We start from the raw sequence: 25,732 nt of genomic DNA on the forward strand, positions 1-25,732 counted from the left end.
CCCAGGTCTCATCCCTTGACCCTGCCGGCCCTGCGTGGCCTTTCCCCTTCCATGCGGGTTACAGAGACCCTCAGCATCGCTGTAACGTGGTCACACACAGGCTGCACGGAGTTAAACACGAGTCACACACAGCACTAACACACGCACATCACTGCTCCTACAGCTACATCCACGTGAGGAGGGTGAGGAATTCCATCCTGCACAAGAGACAAAGCAACAGCTACTGCGGGGAAACGGCAGCGAGAGCCCATTGCCATGGGGCTGCTCTGCCCTCAGAACCCCAGCAGGGTGACAACACAGCACCAGCACCTCAAGGAGCCGCATCCCTGCCTGGGGGTGACACAGATGGGAGCACAGCGCATAGGGGAGCCCCGAGGCTACCAACTGCTCCCAGTTTGTTTGCTCAGAGGCAGGGATGTGGGACCCACACATCAAACTTCCTCTTCCCGAGCAGCTCTGTGCAGGCTGGGGGTGTTCAGCCCTTTCTGCATGTGCTGTGCGGCCCCTGAGCTGTGGCTGCATCCCTGTCCTGCCCCAATGCACACCCCAAGGGCACGCTGCACAGCCCGGCTCACACACCTCGGGCACTTGCTATCTTAAAGGGGTAAACTTAAGGGATATGATCCAGTGTCACTCACTACCCCGGAGACAAAGCTCTGGGGTGCTGCAATAAGTTACGTTCACTATAGGAGGGTTACATGCAACTGGGACACACGGGCCACGAGGAGCACTGCTGAAGGGGGGTCACTTAATCGTCAAACCTCCCCTCGCGGATGGTATCGAAGGAGAAGGGGAGGAACTTGAATCCAGTGCCAGTGTAGAACTTGTTCTGGAACTCAATCCTGCAGGGGAAGGAAGAGGGAGAGCTCATGAGAAAGGCAACACTCTGCTGTGGGTCAGCAACAAGCTCAGTGCGATCACTGACTGTCCAAAGCAAAGCTTTCAAGTGGAAAGCTGGGGTTAGAACGTAGCACAAAGCCCACAGCTCTGTTTGCTGCTTCTGCAGCAGAGCAGAACCCTGCAGGTGCCTTGGTCCTATCCCCACAGGCACACAAAGGGCACCAGAACCGGGCTGAGCTCCCTGCCACAGCATCCCCAGGGAGCCCAGCGTGTTTCCACATCACCTTTACCCTGGTGGGGTGATGCTGCCCTCAGCCTTCCCCACCAGCTGCGTCTGCCTATTTCCATCAGGATGCTTGGGTTCTGCCACCACTGCTGCAGAGCCCGAGCTGTGCCTCTTGCCTCCAGCTCAACATTAACCGGGCCCCATCTCCCTGCTTCCCCTAATGAACCCTGCTGCGAGAAAGCAGCGCTCCAGAGAACTGCCCAATGGGCAGCAGGAGCCAAACTGGGGCAGAGAACCCAATCACCCCACAGCACACAGAAACAAGCCCCGTGGGTCAGGAGCCTCGTGAGCAGCGCTTCCCATTGCGTGATGGGCTCAAACCCCCCCAGGTCTCTGCAGGCATCAGGGGTCAGCAAACTGCAGAGCACAAGGTGGGGAAAAGCAGCCCTGGATCAGGCTTGGCCCAGTCAGCAACCAGCAAAGCCCGGTATTTCAGCCAGCAAGGAGTGGTTTCCCAGCAGGGAGGGTTCAGAGCAGCAGCTCTGTGCTCATCTCTGCTGCCTGGTCGGGCAGATTGCAGAGGAATCCCGAGGATGAGCAGGATTTTCCGTGTGGGAGGAAGGGCTCTGTGCCAACCGGCTCCAGTTTGCAGGAACCCTGCTAATCTCCATGAGCATCCTGTGACTAAGGAAGGGCTCTGTAAGCAAAGGGAAGCTGGAGGCAGAGGGCTGGGTATGAGTCACACAGAGCCACTGCCAGTGAAACCTTAACCCTGGTGCTGAACCGCTCCAGCTGGCCCCGCATCCCTTTGGCCACGCTCGCTTACAACTGGCCACAACTGGGAGCCTGGAGCTCAAGGAGAGGCTGCTGCGGGCTGAGGGAGGAGGCAGTTTAACCCCATTACCATGGCTCAAGCATTCTGTGGGTTCCTCTGGAGGTGGCCTCAGGAACACGCAGAATCCAAGGCCCTTTTGCAGTGCGACACCGCTGGTTCCAGGATCACTGCACCAGCCCCAGGGCTGAGCCTTGCACTGAGCATCTCCCACCAGTGATGAAGCTCTGGGGAAGGATTCAATAGGCAACGTGGTCTGGCTGCTCCAGGCTCTGGAACTGACCCCCCTACATCACAGGGCTCATTTAACACTGATTTCTCTCTCCTACAGAGTGATGTAAACCCCACTCTTCACTGCTCTAAATTAACCTGGTTTGCTTGTATTATGCCTCCCTGCTAGCCGGTATTTCTAGCTGTGGGCTGGGAATGGGATGTGTTGTAGGGAAAAGAGCTTCTGGCACCGAATCAGGCCCAAAACTGCACCTAAAAGACAGCTTTCCATAGGAAAACAGAACCACTGAGCCCATTCCTGCCCCAACCCCTGAGGCTGGGAGCCAGTTACCAGCTCCTTTAGGCCACAGTCTGTGTCTGCTCGCAGCAGAGGAGCTGTCTGCCTTCGAGGAGGCTGCTTTAATGCAAGCATCCACACGGAGCCACGTTCGAACGGGAGGGTCGGACACTGCAGAGCAGGGATGTCCCAGGGAGGGGAGGGGAGGGGGGGCCCGATGTGCCTCAAGCCCAGCACAGCACTGGGAGCGCTTCCTCCACCCCAGCCCAGCCTGCACAAGGAATGCGCGCTGGGAAAGCACAGCACAAGTCATCCCCCCCCCACACCCCCTGTTTGGGCCTGAGAGGCAGAGCCCATGGAAGCGCTGCGTTGGGTTCCCAGCACCCCTGGTGCATTGCTCCTGGCTTCCAGGAAGAACCACCCCCACCTCCAGCATCCCTGCCAGGGGACCCCTGTCCCGCTGCCAGCAAACCTGCCCTGCTCCTCCCGCCACAGCTGCGGGTGTTGGGTGCCCCCCCATCCCTGTTCCTAAACAGGGACCATCCCACTGCAGCCATCCCACTGCATTCCACACCCAGGACCAGAAAGGAGGAATGTTAACAGCGTGTTCTTTGAGCGGCTGCAGGTGCCTCCCTCCTCACTGTGACATCCCAGAGAGCCCCGTTCATTCCTTCAGTAGGAAACACTGCCTTAACCCGCTTCCCCGGGCTCTGAGCTCCAGCACGTTCTCTCTTAGAGAACCATTGAAGTTACCTCCATGTATTTAGGGCAAAGACAACTCCATTGAAGGCTGCAGCTCCCCATGCATGCCCTGCACTGCTCTGCACAGCAGCAGCGAGCCCTGTGCAGCTGGGGCTCAGCCGGGCTTCTCTCTGTGCCCCTTCAGGGATCTGCATCTTCCCAGGCAGGTTTTAACCCCCCTGCCCTTTGGAGCTGGCCTGGCAATGGCAGAGCCACCTCTTGGCTGAGCTGCAGCCCCCGGTTCACTTGGCCCCGGTGCTCTGTGAGTGGTACCCATGAGGGAGCCTGGCGTTACCAGCACAAACACAGGTATCTCCAGTGATGCTTTATCATCTCAGCCCATCCCTCTGGGTCAAGAGGAACACCCTGAGCCTGCCAAGTGAAGCCCTTCAGAACTGTTCATCTCCTGCTGCTCAGAGATGTGCAGCCCCGAGAAGCAAGAGTCACAAGCAACTGCGGGTCAAACCCAGCCCACACACATTAGGGTCCTGCCTGCACTAGGGTCCTCCTGGATGCTGCAACAGGAACACAGGGCAGACATGCATTAGGGTCCTGCCTGCATTAGGATCCTGCCTGCACTAGCATCCTTGTGGATGCTGCAACAGGAACACAGGGCAGACATGCATTAGGGTCCTGCCTGCAATAGGGTCCTCTTGGATGCTGCAACAGGAACACGGGGCAGACATGCATTAGGGTCCTGCCTGCAATAGGGACCTCTTGGATGCTGCAGCAGGAACACAGGGCAGACATGCATTAGGGTCCTGCCTGCATTAGGATCCTCTTGGATGCTGCAGCAGGAACAGGGGGCAGACATGCATTAGGATCCTGCCTGCAATAGGGACCTCTTGGATGCTGCAGCAGGAACACAGGGCAGACATGCATTAGGGTCCTGCCTGCAATAGGGACCTCTTGGATGCTGCAGCAGGAACACAGGGCAGACATGCATTAGGGTCCTGCCTGCAGTAGGGTCCTCTTGGATGCTGCAGCAGGAACATGGGGCAGGCCCTGCACGGCTCCTTCTCACGGCTGCAGCGGCTCAGCAGAGCCCCGGACGGGGATGAGGGAGCGGCAGGCAGGGAGCAGCGAGCCCCGAGTGCCGGCCAGGAGGATTCCCAGGCCGGGTGCCAGGAGAGGCAGCAGCCAGCAGCCATTTGCACGGCCCCCGGTGCCTGCAGCACAAGATGGCGACACCGCAGGGACCCCCATCAGGAGAAGGCTGCGTGGAGACCTCAGAGCAGCTTCCAGTGTCTGGAGGGGGCTATAGGGATGCTGGGGATGGACTCTTCATTACTGCAGTGATAGGACAAGGGGTAATGGGTTAAACAGGGGAAGTTTAGATTGGATCTAAGGAGGAAATTCTTTCCTGTTAGGGTGGTGAGGCACTGGAATGGGTGCCCAGGGAGGTTGTGAATGCTCCATCCCTGGCAGTGTTCAAGGCCAGGTTGGACAGAGCCTTGGGTGCCATGGTTTAGTGTGAGGTGTCGCTGCCCATGGCAGGGGGTTGGAACTGGATGATCTCAAGGTCCTTTCCAACCCAAGCTATTCTATGATCCTAAAAAGGCCATTTCCTTCCCCTCTACCACTCTCTGCTCACAGCCTTCACTTCCCATTGAAGCAAGGCAGTGCGTTCCTTGTGAACACCACGGGACTTCACTTTGTTCCCCTGTTTAGCAGGCAGGAGGGCAGGGACCTGAGCTGCACAGAGCACAGGGTGCTCCTCTCCAACACCTCAGGCTGAGGAGAGCCCTTGGCCAGCAGAGCCCATTCCCACATGGCTCCTGTGATCCCACCCAGTGGGACCCAAAGGAGCTGAAGGGGAACAATGCTCGCTCTCAAGCAGGGATTAGAGCAAGCTCTTGGCTGCTTCCCATACTTGGGTGCAGAGAAAGCAATGAGTGCTCCATTCCTGGCTGGATGCATGTGCAGGATGCAGCCCCCTTCCCACTGCCATGGGGCAAAGGGGCTACAAAAGCATCTGCCAATAAGTAAAGCCAGCAACAAAGAGCTGCTGTTCCCCAGCACACCAAAGGGCAGAGGCAAAGCTGCCCCTGTTCAGTGCAAGGTATGGCAAAGAGGAACAAGAGCACGTGAAGGTAACTGCAGTCAGTAGCTACTGCTCACTAAGGAAAGTGAACAATGGAACTAAAAGAACAAGAAAACCCTACTGAAAGCCACAGCACACTCATCTATCCAGCACACCCATCCCATCCCACTGCTCCCAAAGCTCTGGTCTGACTGTTAAGCAGAGACCAGTTCCCCTCCATCATTTCTAAGCAATGGTCACACACCCCATCGGGACAGTGCTGCATCACTACAAACAAGCCTGAAACCTCTGACCCTGTTTGAGCCTTCCTGCTGTCAGAGCAGGTTTGTGGTGCTCCAGCACTGATCCTGCCTCGGTATCATCCCCAACCCCACTTTTACAGCCATAGGTGGCTGTGATGGCACCTCTGCATAGCTCAGGTGGCATGGGTTTTCCTGCCCAAGGAGCTCTGCAGCTCCCCTGCCCCAGGAACTCACCAGTGCAAGCGAAGAGCATGGAGGAAAGCAGAGAGCCCCTCCATGACCAGCAGAATGGCCACCGTCAGGGTAGCGAAAGCAGCGAAGATGAAGAAGAGGCCCAGGCCTCCCCCCAGGCTCCTCACGCTGAGGCCAGTGTGGATCACCATGGTCCAGAGCACCTCCGAGAGCTCTGCAGGAGGCAGGGGAGAGGGGGGTTCAGTGAGGGGAGGGGTTGTTCCCATTCGCTTCAAGCAAAAACTCAGGTCAAGCAAAGCCCCACTGCAGTGGGGTGGGGAATGAGAGGGACACCAGCTTCTGCAGCCAAGTGTGTGAGGACATTGCCTCCAACACGGTGCAGGGCAGAGCCTTGGCTCAGCAGCTCTTTGCTTCACTCAGTGCTTCCAGCTCCATCCCTCCCTTTGAGCAGAGCCCTGTGCAAGCAGACACTGCTGTTCCCACTCCCTTCCTCCCAGCTACTGCATGCACAACTCTGTCCTCCAGCAGCGCTCGAGAGGCTCCCTGCATCCCCACATCCACACTGATGCAAACCTCAGCCCCACAAGGAATACTCACGTGCATGGGCCAAGCTGAGAGCCCAGAGCCGCAGGTAGGATGCAGTGTTTGAAATGCACCCCAGGCAGTACTCGATGGTGTGGATGGCCTGGTACACCACGGTGTCCCCAAAGTCAAACTGCAAAGAGAACAGGGGCCATGGGGGGAGCTGAGGCAGCACGCTGCTGGGGCTGCTACCCAGGACATGGTGCTTGAGGTCACACACTGACACTGTCTTCTCCTGGTTTAGCATGGAGGGGTTATAAAGGAAAACCCTTTGGTAGGGCCATGGCTCAGTCTCAGCATCCTTGTTTTCACATTCTAGCACATCAAAGTGAGGTATTCCAAACTGAGCCATGGGCTTTGCCAGGAAAAGACTGTTCAGCAGCGAGGTCGTGTTCACATGAATTCACCACTACATGACATGTACTGCTACATAAAAGGAGACAGTATTCCAAGCTGATACTGCTGCGTATGTACCTTTGCTACAGGGCAAGAGCATCCTGAAGATACAAACGTGCCCTTTGGAAAGCAAAAGTAATGCATAAAGCAACTGTGAAAGGGTCCCATGTGCCTCCATTCACTGGCCAAGCCTCTGGGTCTTGGCAGTTTTCTGAAACAAAGGAGCTTATAAGGCAGTCTGCCATGGGGGCCAGTTCCTTATTCTGCAGCTTGGGAAAGCATTCCCTGCCTTTTGGATTCAGAAACTGCTCTTGTTTAAGTGAACACGATGTTTTAAATACATCAAGTGACTAATGCTCTAAGCATGCACAGAAAGCTATTTATATTCCTCTTTCTCCCCTGGTGTATCCAGGGCAAGAACTGTGGCAAACAACTTAAATCAGACGTCAAAAGCCTCACTCTTTCTGCACAGAACATGAACTGCAAAGGTCTACACTGAAGCCTGCCCGAAGGAACAGTCTCTGTGTCCCCCCCAGCCCCGGATGCCCCTGTATGTAACAGGGCTCTAGGCAGAAGCACCTCCAGCACGATTCACAGCAGCACCACTGCAGGGCAGCTGCTTTCACTTCATGGCATTTATAGGTTTTGTAATAGAATTGGTTACCTGAGAGTGCTGAAGCCCACAGTCAACCCTGCATGAGCTGTCCTAAAAACCCCCTATTTCTTTAGTACTTCTGCTTGCTACAAGTGCTCATGAATGAGCAGTTTCTCAGAACACAGCTTCCCTTCTATAGCTGATGAGCTGCACGAAGCTGGACTGGGTTTGCTGCATTTGCTGACTGGCAACAACCTGGGTTGTCCTTAAAATAGCAGAGAGTTTGGGCAGAGATAGCTCTGAAGAGCTTTCTGCAGCGCACAATGACCAAAGACACAACATGAGGCAAATGAGGCTCCTGCAGAAGTTTCAAGGCAGACTTCCAGCTTTCTGGGTCAGCTAAGGAAGATCTGCAACAGAGGGGCACGCAAACAGGCTGTGGAGGTGCAGTAATTAAAGGTCTGTTAATGGGCATGAATGTATGAGGAATTCAAAATGGCCTGTAGCATGGAAGTAGCCAGATCCTTTGGAAAACAAGATGCTGTGATGGGTTTTTAACTGTGCATGTGTTTGACACCAATGGGAAATGGTCCAGATACACATGAAGGCAAAGCTGGCTGTAGTCTTACCACCTCATCCTCTGCAGGCTTGAAAACATAAGTTTACATTTAGTGCAGGGTCTCCATCACAGTCAGCATAAACACAGTCAATAATTCCCTCCCTAAACACGACACAGGAAGCAGTAACACATCACACGCACGACAGAAGCAAGATACTGCTCAAGAGGCATCAGAATACACCCAAACTACACGAGATCAACTCAGGGAAGGCGAAGCAAGTAATATTATCCCCAACCATCACAATGAACATCACCAAGATTCCACTGCTCCAGAAACAGCCCTGGGTACCAGCACTGCTCTTCAACCAGAGCAGAGGCTGCATGAGCCACCCAGGAGTACTCTGCAGCTCCCACTGTGCAGCCCCATAGATGATGGGTCTTTCAAAAGGGGACAAACAGAGCCCCATTTCTCTTCATATTTAAACTAAACTGCTTTTTCTGGAGTGCTGGGAACAACCAAGGGACAATCTGTACGAAAACTGCTACGAAAACACTTCACTGAGAGCATTGCTATTTAAACAGCTTGGAAATCAGGAAATGCAGTCAAAAAGCTAGCACATTCTGCTCCTGGGAACATTGCCCTGAGAGAGGGTGGTGCTTACCTCCTCCCCCTCCTCGGAATGGGTAGATAACTGGTCATGTTGAATGATCTCAGCATCCTCCTCAGTCGGGCCGTTGCCCACCCGGATCCCACCGAAGTTGTGTGTCCCCTAACGTGCAGAAAGAGAAAGAGCCAAGTGTTGTTTGTGGTTTACTGCAAGAGCAGGGGTTTCTTACGAGTCCATGTGCAGCAGCAGCTCACAGAAGGAAACAAAACATTAAGTACGAAGGCTCGGGTTAAACCAGCTGGAGAATTCTATTTCCCAGCTTGGATGGGAAAGGTGCTGATTCCTGCTAGGGCTGGGGAAAAGAAGGCTGGCTGAGTGAGTCCTGGATGCATTTCTACACAGTAATTGCAACCCCAAAGTGAAACCAAAGGCACATCTCTCAAGAGGACACGTGCAACAGAGCAACGTCCTGCCCAAGCTGGGGACAGGCACTGAAGCACCACGGCTGTTGTAAATGGCACAGTCACATCGTGGCAAGTCACAGCAGAAGAGACTGACATGAACACACAGCCCTGCTCCCCACCAGCGCCAGGCGAACTCTCTGCACTCCTCGGATTCAGACTTTCCCTTACTTGGAAGCTCTACGTTGTGCAAGCAGTTCCTTTTTTAGACATTTGTGCTGACATCCCACATCTGACCCCGGCCGTACCAACACTGCGCTCCAGATGGGAAGGAATAACCCACAACCTGAGCTGGAACTCTGCAAGCATCGGGAGCTCTTCCCTCCTCGCTGGGATCACTGCAGAGTTAACATCGGATTCATGGCAGGCTTCCTCCCCATAGCAGCTTACCACCAAGAACGATGCCCAGACCTGTCCCATCACCTGACAGTGCCCTCAAGCAGGGCTTACATGCATTGGAAACATGCTGGACAACAAATGCACATCACTGCCTCCGGCTTTCTGCTCAGCAAGCAGCACTGGGCACCCTATAGCAGGATTTCTACCTCCCTCCAGAGACAGAAGACACTCATGAGTGAGCTCATGGACTATAAATTAAGACCTGTGAGTCTGAAATGCCTCTGGGGAAGGGACCAAGTCCTGCTGCAACCTTCACTCCACCAGAAAGCTTTGGCAGTCAAGGGCTGTCTATAGGTTCAGACACAAAGAATAAGAGACAACTGCTGCTGAAAGGCTTATTTGTGCACACCCACTTCATCACCACTTCAATTCCAAGTTTCTCCAAGGGTGCAGGTGTCAGAAATCCCATGATTCCTGACGGGAAGTTGCTGGGAGGCCATCACACAAACATGATGTTTGGGAACAAGTAATGCAAACAGAAATGCTTCACTGAAAAGAATCCTCACGTGTCTTCAACAAATATGCAAGAAAAGGAAAGAAAAGGGGAACTTAACCTGGGGGATGTGGTATTCTCATGCTGCTCTGCAGGGTCTGAGTTCAGCAGCACTCCTGCATTCTGGGCACATAACTATTATCCTTCAGCCTGGTAGCTCTTCCAGAATGTATCAATTTTGTTGAACTTTGCTCTTTCCAAGAGAAAGCGTTTTTCACCCTAAAGGTGCAGCTGGCATTCACTTAGGGAATTCAGATACATTCCGTGCTCTCGTGACCATTAGATAGAAAGGCAACTCCCATCTTTAAATCCATCAGGTGATTTTTAAATCCACTCACTGTTGCAGCCGCTGCTGCCTCTAGTGCCTGCTCGTTCGGGACTGGGCTGACCTGGGCCTCCACGGGCTGCCCTTCCTGATAGTGAATGGAAGAAAAGAAAGGGAAGAGGAAGAAAACAAAAAGAGAGAGGGAGACGAATGGAGGGGACATGGGAGGATGAAAGATGGTCAGAGAAGGGAGAGGGAGTGTCTTTAACTGAACTCGTCTTTGACTCGCTTCACATCCCAAAAGCTCTCTGCCACACATGCAGGGAGAACCTGCAAGTCTCCTCAGTGCACGTGTGCCAGGTTCCTACATTTCATACGCTTTACATACAGCTGGGCACCTGGAGAGGACCCCGCAGACAGCCCCTCACATAACGACTGCCTAAGGCTACTTTGGGTTTTGTCCTTTTAGTTGTTATCCTTTGCCATCCAAAGGGCTTTAACAGGCACCTCATCAGTCTGCCACCCCAGCAAGGTCGCATCTCTGCATTTACACTGCCAGCCCAGCAAAGGCACAGAAGTGCATCCAGCAACCAGTAAGAGAGCTGACAAAGCCCAAGCCAGATGGACTGGTTTTATCATGACCAACATAAAGGGCTTTTAGAAGCAGGTTTGATGCTGGATGCAGATCTGAGAAGCAGGCAGGCAACTCTGTGCCTCCAGTAAAACCCACCTGCCTTCATGCCTAGGAATATGCATAAAACCACTCTGCAGGTCACAACACAGCGTGACCCCACGTATCCAAGCTCAAGATGGAGAATGTGGCTTTTCAACCATCACTAGTTTTCATACTGAAAATAGAGAAGAGGTAGTCACCCACCAAGTGCTTTCTCCTTAAATACTGATGGCGAAGGACCAGGGGTTTAGCTACCAGCATCCAGGGCACACACAGTAACGCCACCACCACAAGGAAACACTGGAGGCCTTGCTGCAAAAGAAACAGGTCTCAGCTGATTGACATGCTCAAACACATGCACAAAACCTAGCAAGAGCTCGCAGGCAGCACTGGACAACTGGAACCCTGTATTTAATGCCTGCCTGCATGCCCCAGCTGACTGTGCACAGCATGTAGTGCTGGTACTGGGTTAGATTAGGGATTAATCCACAAGACTGTGCAGGGAATGAGGATTTGCCAGATGTCTGATAGTGCTGGGAGGAAATGGTGCTAGCATCTTAGCTAAGCTTAGAGGCATCACACTGCAGATGCAGGACAATAATCCTAATCACTTTCCACTATTCATCTGAATCCAAACGCTCTGGAGCCTGAGCTGACATGCTCAGACTGATATACAGATTATTTCCTTCTTCAACATTACACAGTGCCAGGCTTCAGGGGCGATGCCACATTTCCTCTGTCACAGAGGAAAAAACATTTCCTGCTCAATTTCATAATTACATCAGGTTAAGATATATCATGAAGCACTTCTGATTTTATTTACCAAGAGCACCTACCTGCCCCTTATAAAGCATCTTATTACTGGTGTCACTATAGGAGAAGAGAAACATGTTGATAAAGTGTATTAAAAGGCTTGGTGCATCCTTGGAGGTGTGAGCATCGTAGGCTGTCCACTTGTAGAAAATGAGAATAACGAGGTATCCAAAGAGTGACGACATGAAAATCATCTCTGGAATAAATCCCAGGTATATGTTCAGTGGCTTCTTAAAATAGCTACAAAGGGGGGGAAAGAAACGAAGAGTTTAATGTTACATTTGGTATACAGCATTAGGTATATGTAGGGCAAAAAGCTTTTATCATCTTTAGAACAAAACTGCAGGGGCTCAGCAGCAGCTGGGATTTAAACCCAGTAACAATGGGACGTGCATCGTTCTGCACAGCCAGACAGGAACAACTGCACTGCTCCTTCAGCAGAGGCTGAAGTCTGATGGGCTCCCGCAGCTTAAACTAACGCACCCCCAAAGAAGCCCCCCACCCCAACGAGGAAAACAGAGCAAAGCCCTTACATGTGGTTGAGAAGACTCAGTGTGACGCCAAAGAGCATGTGGATAATGCCAAGAATCACAGACATTTTCATCTTGAAGGAGTTGAGGAAAGCCAGCTTATTGCTGGCAATATTCCAAATCTGTGGAAAACAGGACAAGGTCAGCCCAACGGCCACCAAAAGGAAACCAGAGGAGGATGGAAACCTTCACTTTAAGCTAAACACTATTCACCATCCAGGAAGCATTAGGCTGCAAGAGCAGGTTTCTTTTCAAGATGTGTTTGCCACACAGATACCTTCGGGGGAAATGAGCAGCCAACCTCTCCTGCTGGGAACACTTACAGCAACTGATCCACCAGCAGAGCAGGAATCAAACCCTGCTTGTTTCTATGGGAGGCAAAGATTGCAGGAAAACTGGGGCTGTATCCTCGACAGGAAAGAAAATATTTATCCATTTGAATGAACAATGACACATGGCTCTGATTTTCTGCACTTCCTGTGAATGTGGAACACGCCATGTCTTGTAGCAAGCATTTCAAGCAGTGTTATTGATGTCAGTGGGTATAAAATGACGGGATTACTCAAAACTTACAGTTCCAAGACTGACTGAGAAAGGTCAAAAAGTAACTTCATCAAGTGATTTGCAAGTCTAACCAGTTCTGATTAAACCCCTGCACGTCAGAGATGGTGAGGAAGAGGCCTTTAATGACCTGTGAACGAGTCTCTCCATCCCGAATCCAGCATTTCAGTTGGAGCTGAATTAATGGGATCATTCAGGAGTACTTCCAACACTGGTTGCTAAGGGAATGGCTGAGCTGTGGATACAATCAACCAGACAGGCCCTTCTGCTGACACAGGGATGTTCTTTAAAGACAGCAAAGGAAGGAATGGCTCCTACCGGGTCAATGCCGAAGGGGTAGGGGCCACCAAACACGCCGGGAACGGCAGGGTTCAGCTGCAGCAGAGGAGTGGTCTCTAGCAAGGCATCTCTGTTTGGGTACAAGTAGATCATACAAACATTAAGACAAGCAACAGTGTCCTCTCTCTGTAAAAACTAACAATGTTCTCCCCTTGTGAGAGCAAGGAGTGCCTCAAACAGAGACAATGTTAAGGTTCCTGCATGGTCCTAGGGATTTTCCTGAATGAATAATAAATCTGTTTCTTGACAAGTCACAAGGAAGAAGGATGCACGGGGCAGGAATGGCTGTGAGAAAGGGGCTAAACTACATCTTCACAAGTCTTCTGGAAGAAAACAAAGCTGGTTTGAAACTCGATGGAGAGCACGTTTACACTCTCCTGCAGTGCTGCTTGAGACTGAGCTCAAGTCTGGTTTCCTGAGCACGGAGGGCAATGGGGACAGATACATCACTTGCTTATCACTGTCACCCTTTAGCTAGTTACCAACTGTTTACTCACGACCAGTTGCCTTTTATGAACATGGGCCGGACGCTCCACGATGAGCCAAAGAAATTCAGGGACTTGGAGAAACAGTCGTTGTAGATGAGGCCGGTGTAGGTGGAGAACAGCCCCATCAGCAGGATGATGTATCGGCCACTAAAAACCATGTTGAACATCTGCATTAAAAACATCCCAAAAAGGAACAAAGAAAGGCCATGAGAACAAGGAAGCTGCCTCATGACACAGTAAAATCAGTCAGCTGCAGGATAAGAATACTGCCATACGGACTAAAAGCCCAAAGTTCCTGTTTCCCCATGGCAGGGATGAAGGGTGCAAGAGGCAGCACTGCAGAAGAGAATCTGAACCCAGAGGCTGCAGAAGAGCGTGGCTGTGCACAGAGCAGCTGGGAGGACAAACTGCACTGATGCAAACCCCCAGTGGCAGCACAGCTGGGAACCAGGCAACTCTCAGTGCAGCTTAACTCTGCTTCACCTCCTGTCAGCCGAAGCCCTGAGCAAGCAAAACCCACCCGGATCAGCAAACTGGAAGAATCTTGGAGATGTACACATACAGGAAGCAGGAGTTTTGCAGTGACTGAACCCCTTTATGATCCAACCAAGCTTTGGGTGATCTGTTTACAACAGCTTATCTACAGCACTTCCTTCAAACAACTGAAATCATTCCCTATAAATAGCTAAAAGGAAACCCAAAGGAACTCACTACTGCTATGAAATTATCCCACTCAGTCTGTGGTCTACAGGCTTCCCAGATTCCAAATGAGAGCAGGAATGGGCATTGTCAGCTGAAGGGGAAGGATGGAGTAAACCAGCTACAACTCTGGTTTAAATGCAAAGCTCAGCGTGAGCGGCCACTTCACCTCATTGTCACTCTTCTGTGAGAGAATCCGACTTTCCCTAAGCACCATCCAAACAGCAATCAGAGTCATCAGGATTCCATGGCCAAAATCTCCAAACATCACAGCAAACAGAAAGGGGAAGGTAATGATCGTATAGGGTGCTGCAAGAGAAAAGAGGACACTCCTCATGTGCTGTACTTGGGGAAGCCCTGATTTAAGCACAGCACAATCCGTGCCATTTAGCAATGTAATCCCCAAGCTTCTCCTCTACCAGGAGAAGCACTCTGTTAGGCATTTCCACACAGGTCAAACAATACAGAGGAACATCATAACTACAAAATTGAGAGAGATGTCTTGGACTTGCCCATGTCTGAATGTACCTGGATTTATTTCCCGATACGTCCCAATGCCGTAAGCATCAACAATGTTTTGAAAGCCACAAGTAAACTTGTTAGTTTTGTTGTATGTTGGTGGGGTCTGATTGGTTTGCATCCTGTTTAGAATGGATGGGACAGTGGATCCACTGTGCTCCTGTTTAAACAAAGAGGAAGATTAGAAAACCCACCCTCTGAGCACTGGAGGACAGAGCACAACACCACTTCCTTGTTAGCACTGGAAAACCACAAGCTTCAATGTCTGCAGTGTGCTTCCACCATGAGACATACACTTGAGCAGCTGAGGAAGGCTGCCAAGTTTCCACTGCTCTCCACTTAGTGCAGCAGGAGGAGCAGCACTTGTAGTAAGGATGGGCATTGTCTGATTAGGACAGACAAGAAAACCCATGCAAGAGCGAGCCTGGGTTTTTTAAACAGCAAGTGGAAGGACTTCAAGGCACCCATGGCTTGCTCATGTCCTCTAGAGCTCCTTTCAGTAAGTTCCACTATAGATCCAAACAGCAGCACTGCAGCACAGCCAGGTTAACTAAACGTACCAAACACCTGAAGCACAGGAGAATGCCTCAGCATCACAGCATCCCCCTGAACTTACAGCTTCCCACCACATCCTCGTGACAAAGTTTAGCTCCCAGCCATGACTCCTGCATGTTAACAAACCGTCCTCTGTGAGGACTGACTCCAACAGCCCCAAGGGATGGATCCCATTTGGAAGAATCAATGCCCTGCTGCGGATGCTGCAGCTCTGCAGCTACTCACAGTGCCTCTCCTGAGAGCAAACTGGATGGAATCGAGGTCAGCCACAGGGCACCAGACTTCAGCAATGAGGCACTTCTGCGTGACATCGATGTTGCAGAGGTTCAGGGTGTGGTAGATGGCCTTCATCTTGCGCACCTTGATGAACCACACGCGGATGGTTTTGGCAGCTGCCTGCAGGACCCGCTGCCGATGATCCTCCGTTTGGTTCAGCACCTTGCACAGGGAAGCAGAGGATGAGGATGAGGCCACGTCACTGGCCAAAACTCAAAGCACACAGACGTGCACAGCAAAATGGGGCTGACCAGCAGACAATGAGCCCTCTCCCCATTCCATGCACAGGACAGCCCCATGCCCACAATACACACTTCAGGCTCTGTATGAATATAGTTCTGCTAAAAGGTTTAAAGGCTTCTTTCCAGGGCTACTTTCTGACTCCTTCCCTCCTCCAGCTCCAGGGGCAGTGGGTATTTCAAACAATGAACTGTGCAGAGAGCACAGAGAACACTTTTCCCTCCACCCAGGTTAAAAGAGCAGAGCAGAGTTCTACAAATGAGGTGCACGCTGCTTTAAGAAAACACACAGATTACAATGAGAGAGGCTTTTACTGAGGGGAAAGGAGAAAGTGTTTTCTACTGAGGCTGTTTCCCAACTGGAACATACCTAACTCAGGCCAAGTCAGATTTCCAGACTGGAAACTCTTAGACTCAAGGGAAGGGGAGGACTCAGGGCACATCCAGCTTTGCATCCTACTCATTAAATTGCTTCTGAGTTCTTGTCTACTTCAAAATTGCTAAAGAGCTGCACTCCACAACGCCAGCTCGAGGCAGTTTATGAAAGCAGCACTCCAAATTCAGCCAGTTTTCCTTTTAGTTTCTGAACCTGCTTGTCTCAAATCCCTTAAATTTGTCTGCATTCTAACCTCAGGCTGCTGCACAAGAGATCAGCTGTAAAGCAGAAGCTCTTCAGGGCACCACAACGTGAGAATACAGACGGGCAGAAAAAGAGAAGAGCTAAGTTAATGTCAGCATTGTTAGCTTGGAAATAAGTGGAAGTGCTCTCAGTTCTGGCAGATGAAGCAGGCAATCAGACAAGCATGCTTTCAGAGCTGGAAAACATGGTATCTCCTTACACATGCATACCCCTCTCTGCTCCCTGGTATGCAGTTCTCTGTCAATGCTGTACCTATACATGTGTGTAATGAACTCAGCCCTCCAGGAACATCATCCCACCCCATCATCCTATCCCCTGACAAGGAAACCTGAGCAGCCTCCAAACATCTGTCTTGCACTGCTGAGCTGCTGGTCTCAAGCTACCTGGAGCTGAAGAGACAGTCATCTGATAGGGCCCCAAATGCTCATGATTTAATCAGATCCAAAGAAGTTTTCAACTAGACTGTTAAAAAGAAAAAAGGGCAATGACCCCTTATTTTACCATCTGAAGATCATCAATTCTGGTATTGACACCAGAAGCCATTTCCTTCCGTTCCTGGGGTGTTTCGGGGCATGGGTAGAGGGAGGCACGGAATCTGAAAGACATGCAAGCCACCTTAGTAAGGAAGATGGGAAGAGATAGATCAGTCAGGGAAACAGCTGGCTGAGGCTGAACAAAGCAAGAAGCACCTTAAGAGAAGCTTCTGATCAGCAGGAACTGCCAAGCAGAGTTTCAGCCTTTAAATCAAGTGGATACAGGAGTTGCTTTCAGCCAAAACAGAAGCTGAACACTTAAGGAAACAGAAGTGGGAGGAAGCCCTCTGTTCCCTGTGGTGACAAGTGGCTCGGAGGCACTGTCCATCAGGCACCCCAGCTCAGGGTGCTGCTATCAAGCCAATGCAGCTGCTGCTACAAGTACTCACTGCTGGCCTGCCCTGTGGGACTATCACCTGCTCACAGCCCGCTGGGTCTGTCTGCGAGTCCAACACTTGAACCCCTTTGGTCTGAGGCATTCTCTAGTCAAACACTCATCTACTTTGAGCATGCCAGGCTTGGGGAGGGGCTAGTTTGACTGTAAAAGAGGTTTCAGCTGCTTCTGGTACATTTATTTGCTGTCAAAATCTGTACTCCTACAGTCACCATGAGATCAGGCGTTGAACAATCTCAGTATTAAGTCATGTCAATGTGTATTTAAGAGAGCTGCCCAGATGAAAGGCTTTCATACCCTTCACATATCTTCTTGACTCTGTTCTTCAGCTGGTCGCCTTGGAAGAAGATGATAAACACAGACTTGTGCACATAATCCCCCTAGAACAGAAGAGCACAGTGTAAGAGCTCCAGAAATCAGCACTACAGCAAATTACAGCACAGTTCTACTTTCCCTTCCTCTGGATCTGACCACACAGAGCTCATACCTGCACAGTCAGTCAAGAATGGACCTTACAGCACTAAGAGTCCCAAGGGAAGCCATTTTCTTAGCCTCCGAGTGGAATACCCCACTTGGGTTACTGATATTCTGGAGTCTCCATTATCAATTCACAGAACGTGGAACATGTATCAGCCCTTCCTGCAGGCAGCTCACCTCAGAACAGCACAAGAAGCTAACGAGTGAATGAACACGAGCCCAAGAGCAGTTTAACAGCTCTGCCTCTCTAGGGAGGCCAAGGGCACATTCCTTGCAGAGCTGCTCTGGAGTGGGTGGCCAGGTCCCCTTCCTGCGTTTGTTGACAAGTTATTGTTCTACCTCACTTAGGAAATTTTAACATCATGTTTCAGGAATAATGACACTAGGTGTAACCTCCATCTGAGGAAGTGTTGCACAATAAGAACAAAGTCTCTCCTAGTAGACAGATACTTCAACAGGTCAACTACCAGCAGTCAGTGGGACAGGATGATCTGCCTTCCCTGAGCAGCAAAGGGGCAGTTACTGGGTTTCAGCTCTGCTCTGTTCCAGTGCAGCCTTTCCCTGTAGCAGTTAAGAGCAACAGTACCCAAAGCCTGGGCACTCTTTGGGCTCAAGTTTGGGCAAAGAAGGACACCACATGTAAAACCAGGCCCAATCACAATGCCTACTATTTGTATAAGAAAGCCAGCAGACCTCAGGTGGGTGCTCAAATCATTGATTAGCACAGTAAGAAAAAACAATGGGTCCCAGCTCAGGGGAAATGAGCTACAGATGTTACAGACTGCTCCTGCCCCTAAGAGCCTCTCTCAAGGAGGATTAGTACCTATTCAGACAGCACACGTGAGCTGCTGTTTGTGCCAGAGAAACAAATGTGCCCTCCTGCAGTGCACAGTTCGAGTTGTTCTTTCCTCTTTCAACAGCATTCCCCATCATCCTGCTATTTTTGTTTGAATAAAGCATTAGTCACTACAGCCTCAGAGGCTGCAAGTAGGTGCTGGAAAGGAACACAACCCAAACATCTGCCTGCATGGAGCTCACTGGAGGCCAGAGCCTTAGATGGAGAGATCTGAGACCCCTTCACCTAGCTGAGGCTTCTGCTGCTGTGACCAGGAGGTCCCTTTACCGTCACTGGATCCTCCAGGGGGTTTTCAATCTCTGCCTGGCGCAGGAACACGTTCCCTCGGCACACTCGCCACAGCATGCGCTCGAAGGTGGGGATCCGCTCCCGGTTGATCACACCGGCCACAAACCTGCCCAGGGCACAGCAGAAAGGTGAAGTCCTGCACTGAAAGGGAGTCACAGCCTAACACCCACAGCACTGAGGGCAGCTGGAGCTCAGCCTCGCATTGCAAGCGACTAAAATCTTGCTTTAAAATGGGTTCTTGAAGCACAATGGCAGGCCCTCTAAATCCAGAGATAAAACCACAGCTGCACTACAGCACAAGCTATGCCTTTTAACAGAACCAAACAGTCTAGTAAAGGAAGTATGCATCGCTGGTTAAAGGGGAAATAAATGCATTTACATATACAGTTTCTATGCCTGTTAGTCTTCATCTCAACAGGAACCTGATGCATTACATGGCAAGGATCATAGCAGCCATGGCTGCCACTGACTATGTGCTGGGTATTTGCTTCAGAAGACCCCACTGGTTCAAGTCCTTGTGTCTGGATAAATCATTACACACATGCAAAGACAGCCTGGAAGCAGCTAATAAAGAGGACACAGAACTACACAGCTTCTCACGGGCACTGGGTGCTCAGAGTTGTTATAAGTTTCATCAAAGCTGTGAGAGCTCAGAGGGTCTGAAAAAGCACCAGAACAGGTTTACAAGGAACAAACAAGTACAGGGGCTTTGTGCAGGGAGAAAAGTGTGAAGCACAAATATGAGCTGGGAAATCAATGGGCACAGGACAAGCATGGAGACCAAGAGCTGGGTTTAGATCAGCCTTCATCTGCTTGATGTGCCAGTCTGGCAAGTTCCACAACTGCACACAAACAGTTGCAGATTCCGGAGGCTGAACCCCAGGGATCCTAAAGCCAGCTAAAAGGGAACCCAAGCTGCCATTACCCAAGTCGTAGCGGGGCACCTCTTCCCATCTCGCTTGGTTCCAGGAGCGACGAGGATTCCTCCAACAGGTCTGGATCCGCCATCTGCTGATGATGCAATTCAGCCTGAATTCACAAATCAATTAATATCTAATGAAACTGGTTAGTGGCATGCAGGGCACGAGGACCAGGAGAGAGAGTGGGGAGACAAGGAAAGAAGAATGAACAGAAGACAGCAAAAGAGGAAGGAGATGACAGAAAATACAGCAAGGGATAAAACGAGAGGAAAAGTGGAATGGCTCAGCAAAGCTTCCATACAAGAGAAGTTTAAAGATTGCTGCAGCTGAACAGAGGCTTCAGACACAAGTCTGAAGAAAGGCAGAATTTGATCAAATTTATCAAGTTTATGCTCCCAAGAACCATTTTTTAATGGCACAAACCAGAGTGAGACACTTTCCCTGTCTCTTAAATGGAGAAAAACGTGAAGGTAGATGCTGATTCCCTCTTGGGCATCTTCTGCATATTAATAAAGATGCCAAAGGTGTTTCTAAGAGGTGCCTGGGCCTGCACACAAAGAGCCTGGAAGCCTGGTCCTACACAAGAGGAATATGCTCAGCTCTTCCACAGATGGTTCAAGCCACCTCAAGATCCCCTGCAGCTGCCCAAGGCTGTGACCCTACAACCAGATGTGAGACCTGTGTATCCAACACATCAGCCATGCCCCGGAGCAGAGGCAATACCTCATTCAGTTGGGAACTACATGACAGGAGTGTGATTGATTCCATCTTAGTCGCCACATAAGCGTACATACAGGGTCAGAATCAGGAACAAAACCTGGAAGTACTGCATGGTGATTACTGGCTTCACAAAGATCTCCCTCCAGGAAAAACACACAATACTTCCAGCTTAAAACCACACTTATTGATTACATCTTTTCATTCTTCAAGCTGTTTATCCTTATTTGCCCTATGTACTATTGCCAGATACACCAGGTGCATTGCTTAGGGCACTCTGACAAAAGATGCTCATTTTCTGACTGGGCAGGCATTAAAGCAGGCTGCAGTTTTATACTGTCCTTCACTGGAACTGATTTGCAGGTTAAAATTCTTGGGAATATAGCTTGTAAGCGCCAGCAAGTCAAGTCAGAATGGATGCTCAAACCACATCCCCTTGTGCCGCATCTTCACACATGACTCAAGCCCATGTCATCGTTATTTCTGCCTCTGCAGCTTATGTAATGGAATGATGAAAATTACAGTTCCCTAGCACAAACAGAGGCCAAACTCCACCCTCTGTGGTACACAGGAGGTCTCCCTACAAGGAAACTTGCTAAAATACACTTGAAGGCAGAGTTTGACCCTGGAACATATAAAATGCACTCACAGATTCAGCGCAGCCTTGCAAAAGTCCATAGCAAGTTGAGCGATGCAGCCAGAGCTGCTTTGTGCAACAGCTGCATCATCATTTCAGTGGAAAGAAGAACCACCCCTCTACATTCTACTTGCTCAGCAAATAAATGTATTTGCCATATACAAGGTTTTGCAAGGCTGACATCGAAGGCAGCTCAGCTGCTTGTGCCCATGCTCGTTTTAGCTCACAGATGTTACACAAGGGAGTCCCTCATCTAGACTGGAAAGCCAGCAAGAAGAATTTCTGATGCTTTCAACTTTAAGGTAACCTGGGGCAACACCAAAAATGGAATGAGAATTTTGCTTCACAGAGGACACAACCAAAAGAAGGAAGTTTGGTACCCACACACCAAGCAAACACACCGGTGGCTGGCTGGTACCTAGATGCTGAAAACCAGTAAGATACAGTTGTAAGAGGCTTGTATTGTATTTATCAGTAGTCAAGGTCTCGTCTCGACCAGTTTTACTAAACAAGAACTTTCTTACCAAAGGACAATTTGCATAATAAACCCCCTCCATCATTTTAGTTCATCTCTCAACTATTTAGATTGGATGATCACCCCCTTTCTGCAAAGGAAATGCCACAGCACAACAGCTCTGGTTCTGGAAGGACAACTAAAGCAGTGTTCCAAGGTGTAACAGAAATAAAAGCCCAAGAGGCTGTGTGGAAATGAAAGAGCTCTACAGCTACAAGGCAGAGAAATGAGACTCTAGGAAACTTGCTTTGAATAAGTGTTTTCACCAGCAGGGAGTGAAGTATCAGAGTGATTGTGAAGTACTACTCACATCAGGTTGTTCTGGGTAACAGAAACCCAAGCATTTGCATGCTGGTAATCAGTAAGTAGACCTTTCATTAATAATTATTTTTAACTGCTTTTTGTTCACTCAGATCAGAACCTTTATCTCGATCAGCATCTTTAATCTCATGGCCTGAAAACCAAGTTAAATCTTCCCCTCCTGATCACAGTCCTGCTCTGGCTCCCTGCACTCTGCCATACAATTCAAGCCCCTCCCAATGCACACACAGAATGGAAACCAATTTTCACACAAACTGAAAGGGATTCATTCCACCATCAACTTATTAACCCAGAGCACAGACAGTAACGACAGATGCAAAGCAAACAGAAACGAAGCAGGTGGTGAGAAGAGTCAGAGGAGAGAGAGATGGGGATCTGCATGCCATTAACCATTACTTTTCCAGTCTTCTTTTACGCTCACACTCTAGGCAAAGCTTTCAGAGAAATCTCTCCAGCTCATACTGTTCTTCATAAGCAAAGACAAGAAGACTAAGAAAAGGAGCATAATCATCAACATGGTACGTTGAAACAAGAAATGGCTACAAGGTCCTGTGAGGAACAAGCCACCCTCCCCCAGCTCCAGAGAGCAAATGCCCAGACCCAAGACATTTGGATTGTGAAGCCATTTCTTGTGCAACTTACTGCTATGAATAACAATTATTAGTCATTGAAGTCTTCGAGTGTTGAAGGTACTGTGCAAACGACAGGGTTCATGCTCAGGATAACAAGATGTTGAGGTCGCTTTCACACACAGCAGTGCATTTATGGCTTGTGGTTTGGTTTATTATTACAGAAACCAGTTATCAACAGGAGCAGGAACCCAGCGAAACGTCCTGTGGTCACTTCACTGGAGTGTGACCTCAGTTCCCTTGGCGGGTGACCTGATGGAGACTGGGTCGAAAATGGATTTGGATCTCAATTCAGTGTGAGCACTGCACTGGAAGAACAGCAGCAGGCAGCTCCCACCAGAGGACAGGTAGCAGAGGCTGGCAGCAGCACCTAACACAGGCAAGTGCCAGGTGATCAGGTTAATGCTGTTTGTCCAGGGAGACTCCTGTGAATGAACGTTCAACACTCAAAGACATTTATCTGGTACTGAAACCAACCCCAGGACCAACCAACCCCTCACACCAGCAGCAGTATCTCTGTCAGCACAGACTAAGACTTGTGTTGGCACGGGAACAACCTGAATGCCTGAACAGGCAGCACCCCGTGCCAAAACCCCAAACCCCAACCATTAGCTAAACAGGCTGAAGCTTGCAGGAGCCCAGCTCTGCTTGATCACAACCTTCGTATATACCAGAAGCCAAATGCAGGAAGAACTCTTTGATCAAATCCTTGGATTAGATGAAACAGGACATATCCTCAGCTAAAACGTGTCCTTCTAAAAAACACTGGGCAACTCTTTGAGAAGATTCCCTGGACTCTGAGATACTTAAGCTTTACTAGGAAGGATCATGCCTTCTCCCATGGGGTACCATGAATGACATCAGAGAAGCTCTTCTCAGGTCCACTGAAGGAGCCGCCAGTTTCTGGCCCAGCTGCAGTCTGAGAAAGTGTTGATGATTTTCACTTGCAGCTTTGCTCCAAGAACTTCAGGGTTTGATCAAAGGCTCAATTAAATAATCAATGCCTTCAAGGAGACTTTGTATTATTGATTTATGTCATCTCCACATAGCATTCCGAAAGCTGAAGAGAAGTGAAGCTGGATTGCAGCTCCCCTGTGTGAGGCAGGACTGTTCATCTGCCTGTGTACCAAAGAACTTACCACTGCAGAAAAGGCTCGACTGTAGCACCAAGGCTTTGCTCTGCTGATGTGCTTTAAAGACTACCAGCACCTTCCTGACTTCACCCAATTCTGAGATAAACCATTGCTTAACTAAAACAACCCCAAAGCAACAGCATAAGAGGTAAATCATGGGCAGCTGCATGTACTGCATGGAGCATGGAAAACCATTTGAGCAGCTATCTTGAAGCACAGGAATGACCCTGCTGTCCAAACCAGCAGCTAAAGGATATCTGAGACTAAACAAGGTGACTTGTGGTGGAAGAGCCAGCTCCCCGGGTGTCAGCCCCCATATTCTGACCTCATCAAAGAACTGCTGGGTTTTACGCAGGATGAATTTTAACTCTGTCAGCTCCAAGAAGTTTCTCTTCAGCGCCTCCTGGTTCGTGTTGATTTCTTTAAGCTCATTTTCAATTTTTTCAAAGTTTGCCTGCAGGACGTGAAACGGAGAAGGAAAATGGGATCAAAGCAATTCCACAGCCTGCTGTTAGGTCTGGTACAACAAGGAAGCAGTGCACATGATTGCAGCCTGGCTCCAGCCCACCATGAGACACAGCTCTGGGTCTGGGACATTCTCTGCAGGCTTTTATAGACTGTTAATACAGACTTTTATAGGCTGGATTAACACAGTGTTCTTCACATCATTAAAAACCCTTATAAACCTTAGAATGCCCCACTGTAAACCCTGCAATCCCCGCAGTTGTGCGTTCATTGAAGTGGGTGAAATGCCTTTTAAATCCTTTCACTTCTCATTGTATTTGGGCAATGGTGTGAGCTGGCAGAGCTCGCACTGCAGGTGGCAGCTGGGGACAATGCTTAATGCACCTTTGCCACTAAATTCATTGGGTTTTACCAATGGGAATGGTTCCCCTGTCTTCACCTAGAGCCAAATATTAACACACATCCTCACCTCCAAGTCGATCATGTCACGTGGAAAAGGCACCTCTGGGTTTTCACCAGTGTCCATGATAGGAATATTTGCTTTTTTAATCTCCTTCTCAACAAACCCTGGAGAGACAGCATTGTTAGTGCTCACTAAAAACACACCTCAATGTCAACCTGCCACTGTAACCACCACTCAGCCCCAGTGGTGGCTGGGAGTTCTTTCACCTCCTATTCCAAGATGTCTTACTTGGTTAAGGAACAGGGTGCCCAGAGAAGCTGTGGCTGCCCCATCCCTGGCAGTGCTCAAGGCCAGGCTGGACACAGGGGCTTGGAGCAAGCTGCTCCAGTGGAAGGGGTCCCTGCCTGTGGCAGGGGTTGGAGCTGGATGAGCTTTATGCTCCCTCCCAACACAAACCATCTATGATGCTATGAATGCCTTTCACATGGGAAGCAAGCCCCGGAGGTGGTTTAACCGGCTGGTGCACAGAGAGCCGGCAGCCTCCGCCCCTCCGGTCAACGCTCTGCTGCCTGACGCTGCATTGCAGGGTTAACCTCAGTGCCTGCTGCTGGGGAAGGGCAGAGCAGAGCCCCATCTATGGAAGCCACGTACGGAGCTTTCGATCCATCTCCTCACACCTCCGGACTTCATTGACGAACTTGCGCTGGAACACGTTCACGTCCGGGTTCAGCTGCGGAGAGAAACGCGGTTGCAGCGCTCAGCAAGGCTCGGGGCGGGTGTCCCCGGGCCCGGGGGCTCGGTACCGGCGAGTACTCACATCGCGGAACTGGACCTTGCCCAGCTCGCCCAGCTCGCTGACACAGCAGTACGCGGCCTCGGACTGCAGGAAAAGCTGGGCCAGGGTCATCTCCTCGCTGCGGAACAGCTCCCCCATGGCGGCGCCGGCCCCGCCGCGGCCTCTGAGGACAAACGCCGTGAGAACCGGACCCGAGCGCACACCGCAGCCTCCCCGCTCCGTGCCCCGGTGCCCCGCGGAGGGCGGCCAGGCCCAAGCCAGTACCCGCGTTACCTGCCGCAGCGCCCCGCTCCGCACCCGCCGCCGCCGCCACCACCTGACCCGCAGCGGCTCC

General features: G+C 50.5%; 1 protein-coding gene across 5 annotated transcripts; it reads right to left on the bottom strand.

The window, feature by feature from the left end:
- Window positions 1-620: 620 nt before the first annotated feature.
- ATP6V0A1 (ATPase H+ transporting V0 subunit a1) lies at window positions 621-25,583 on the bottom strand. Of its 5 annotated transcripts, none has more exons than XM_061367031.1 (21): window positions 25,420-25,583; window positions 25,254-25,332; window positions 24,669-24,766; window positions 24,060-24,188; window positions 19,789-19,871; window positions 18,843-18,969; window positions 17,540-17,622; window positions 16,817-16,910; window positions 15,386-15,598; window positions 14,615-14,765; window positions 14,256-14,395; window positions 13,397-13,554; window positions 12,879-12,969; window positions 12,003-12,121; window positions 11,493-11,709; window positions 10,861-10,968; window positions 10,057-10,131; window positions 8,420-8,527; window positions 6,223-6,340; window positions 5,668-5,839; window positions 621-842 (listed from the first exon to the last, which is right to left on the bottom strand). In XM_061367031.1, exons 1-21 carry the CDS (start codon window positions 25,534-25,536, stop codon window positions 749-751), a joined length of 2,574 nt encoding a protein of 857 aa, XP_061223015.1. In that variant the 5' UTR covers window positions 25,537-25,583; the 3' UTR covers window positions 621-748. The 5 variants fall into 5 exon arrangements, with proteins under 5 accessions (XP_061223015.1, XP_061223014.1, XP_061223013.1 ...); XM_061367030.1 differs by having other exon boundaries at window positions 19,789-19,874; XM_061367029.1 differs by having other exon boundaries at window positions 19,789-19,892.
- Between the last annotated feature and the right edge of the window lie 149 nt (window positions 25,584-25,732).

Source organism: Neopsephotus bourkii, unplaced genomic scaffold (genome assembly GCF_033783945.1).
Source record: "Neopsephotus bourkii isolate Nb327-2 ecotype Australia unplaced genomic scaffold, CSIRO-AGI_Nbou_v1 NB_1370, whole genome shotgun sequence".
Taxonomy (NCBI): domain Eukaryota; kingdom Metazoa; phylum Chordata; class Aves; order Psittaciformes; family Psittacidae; genus Neopsephotus; species Neopsephotus bourkii.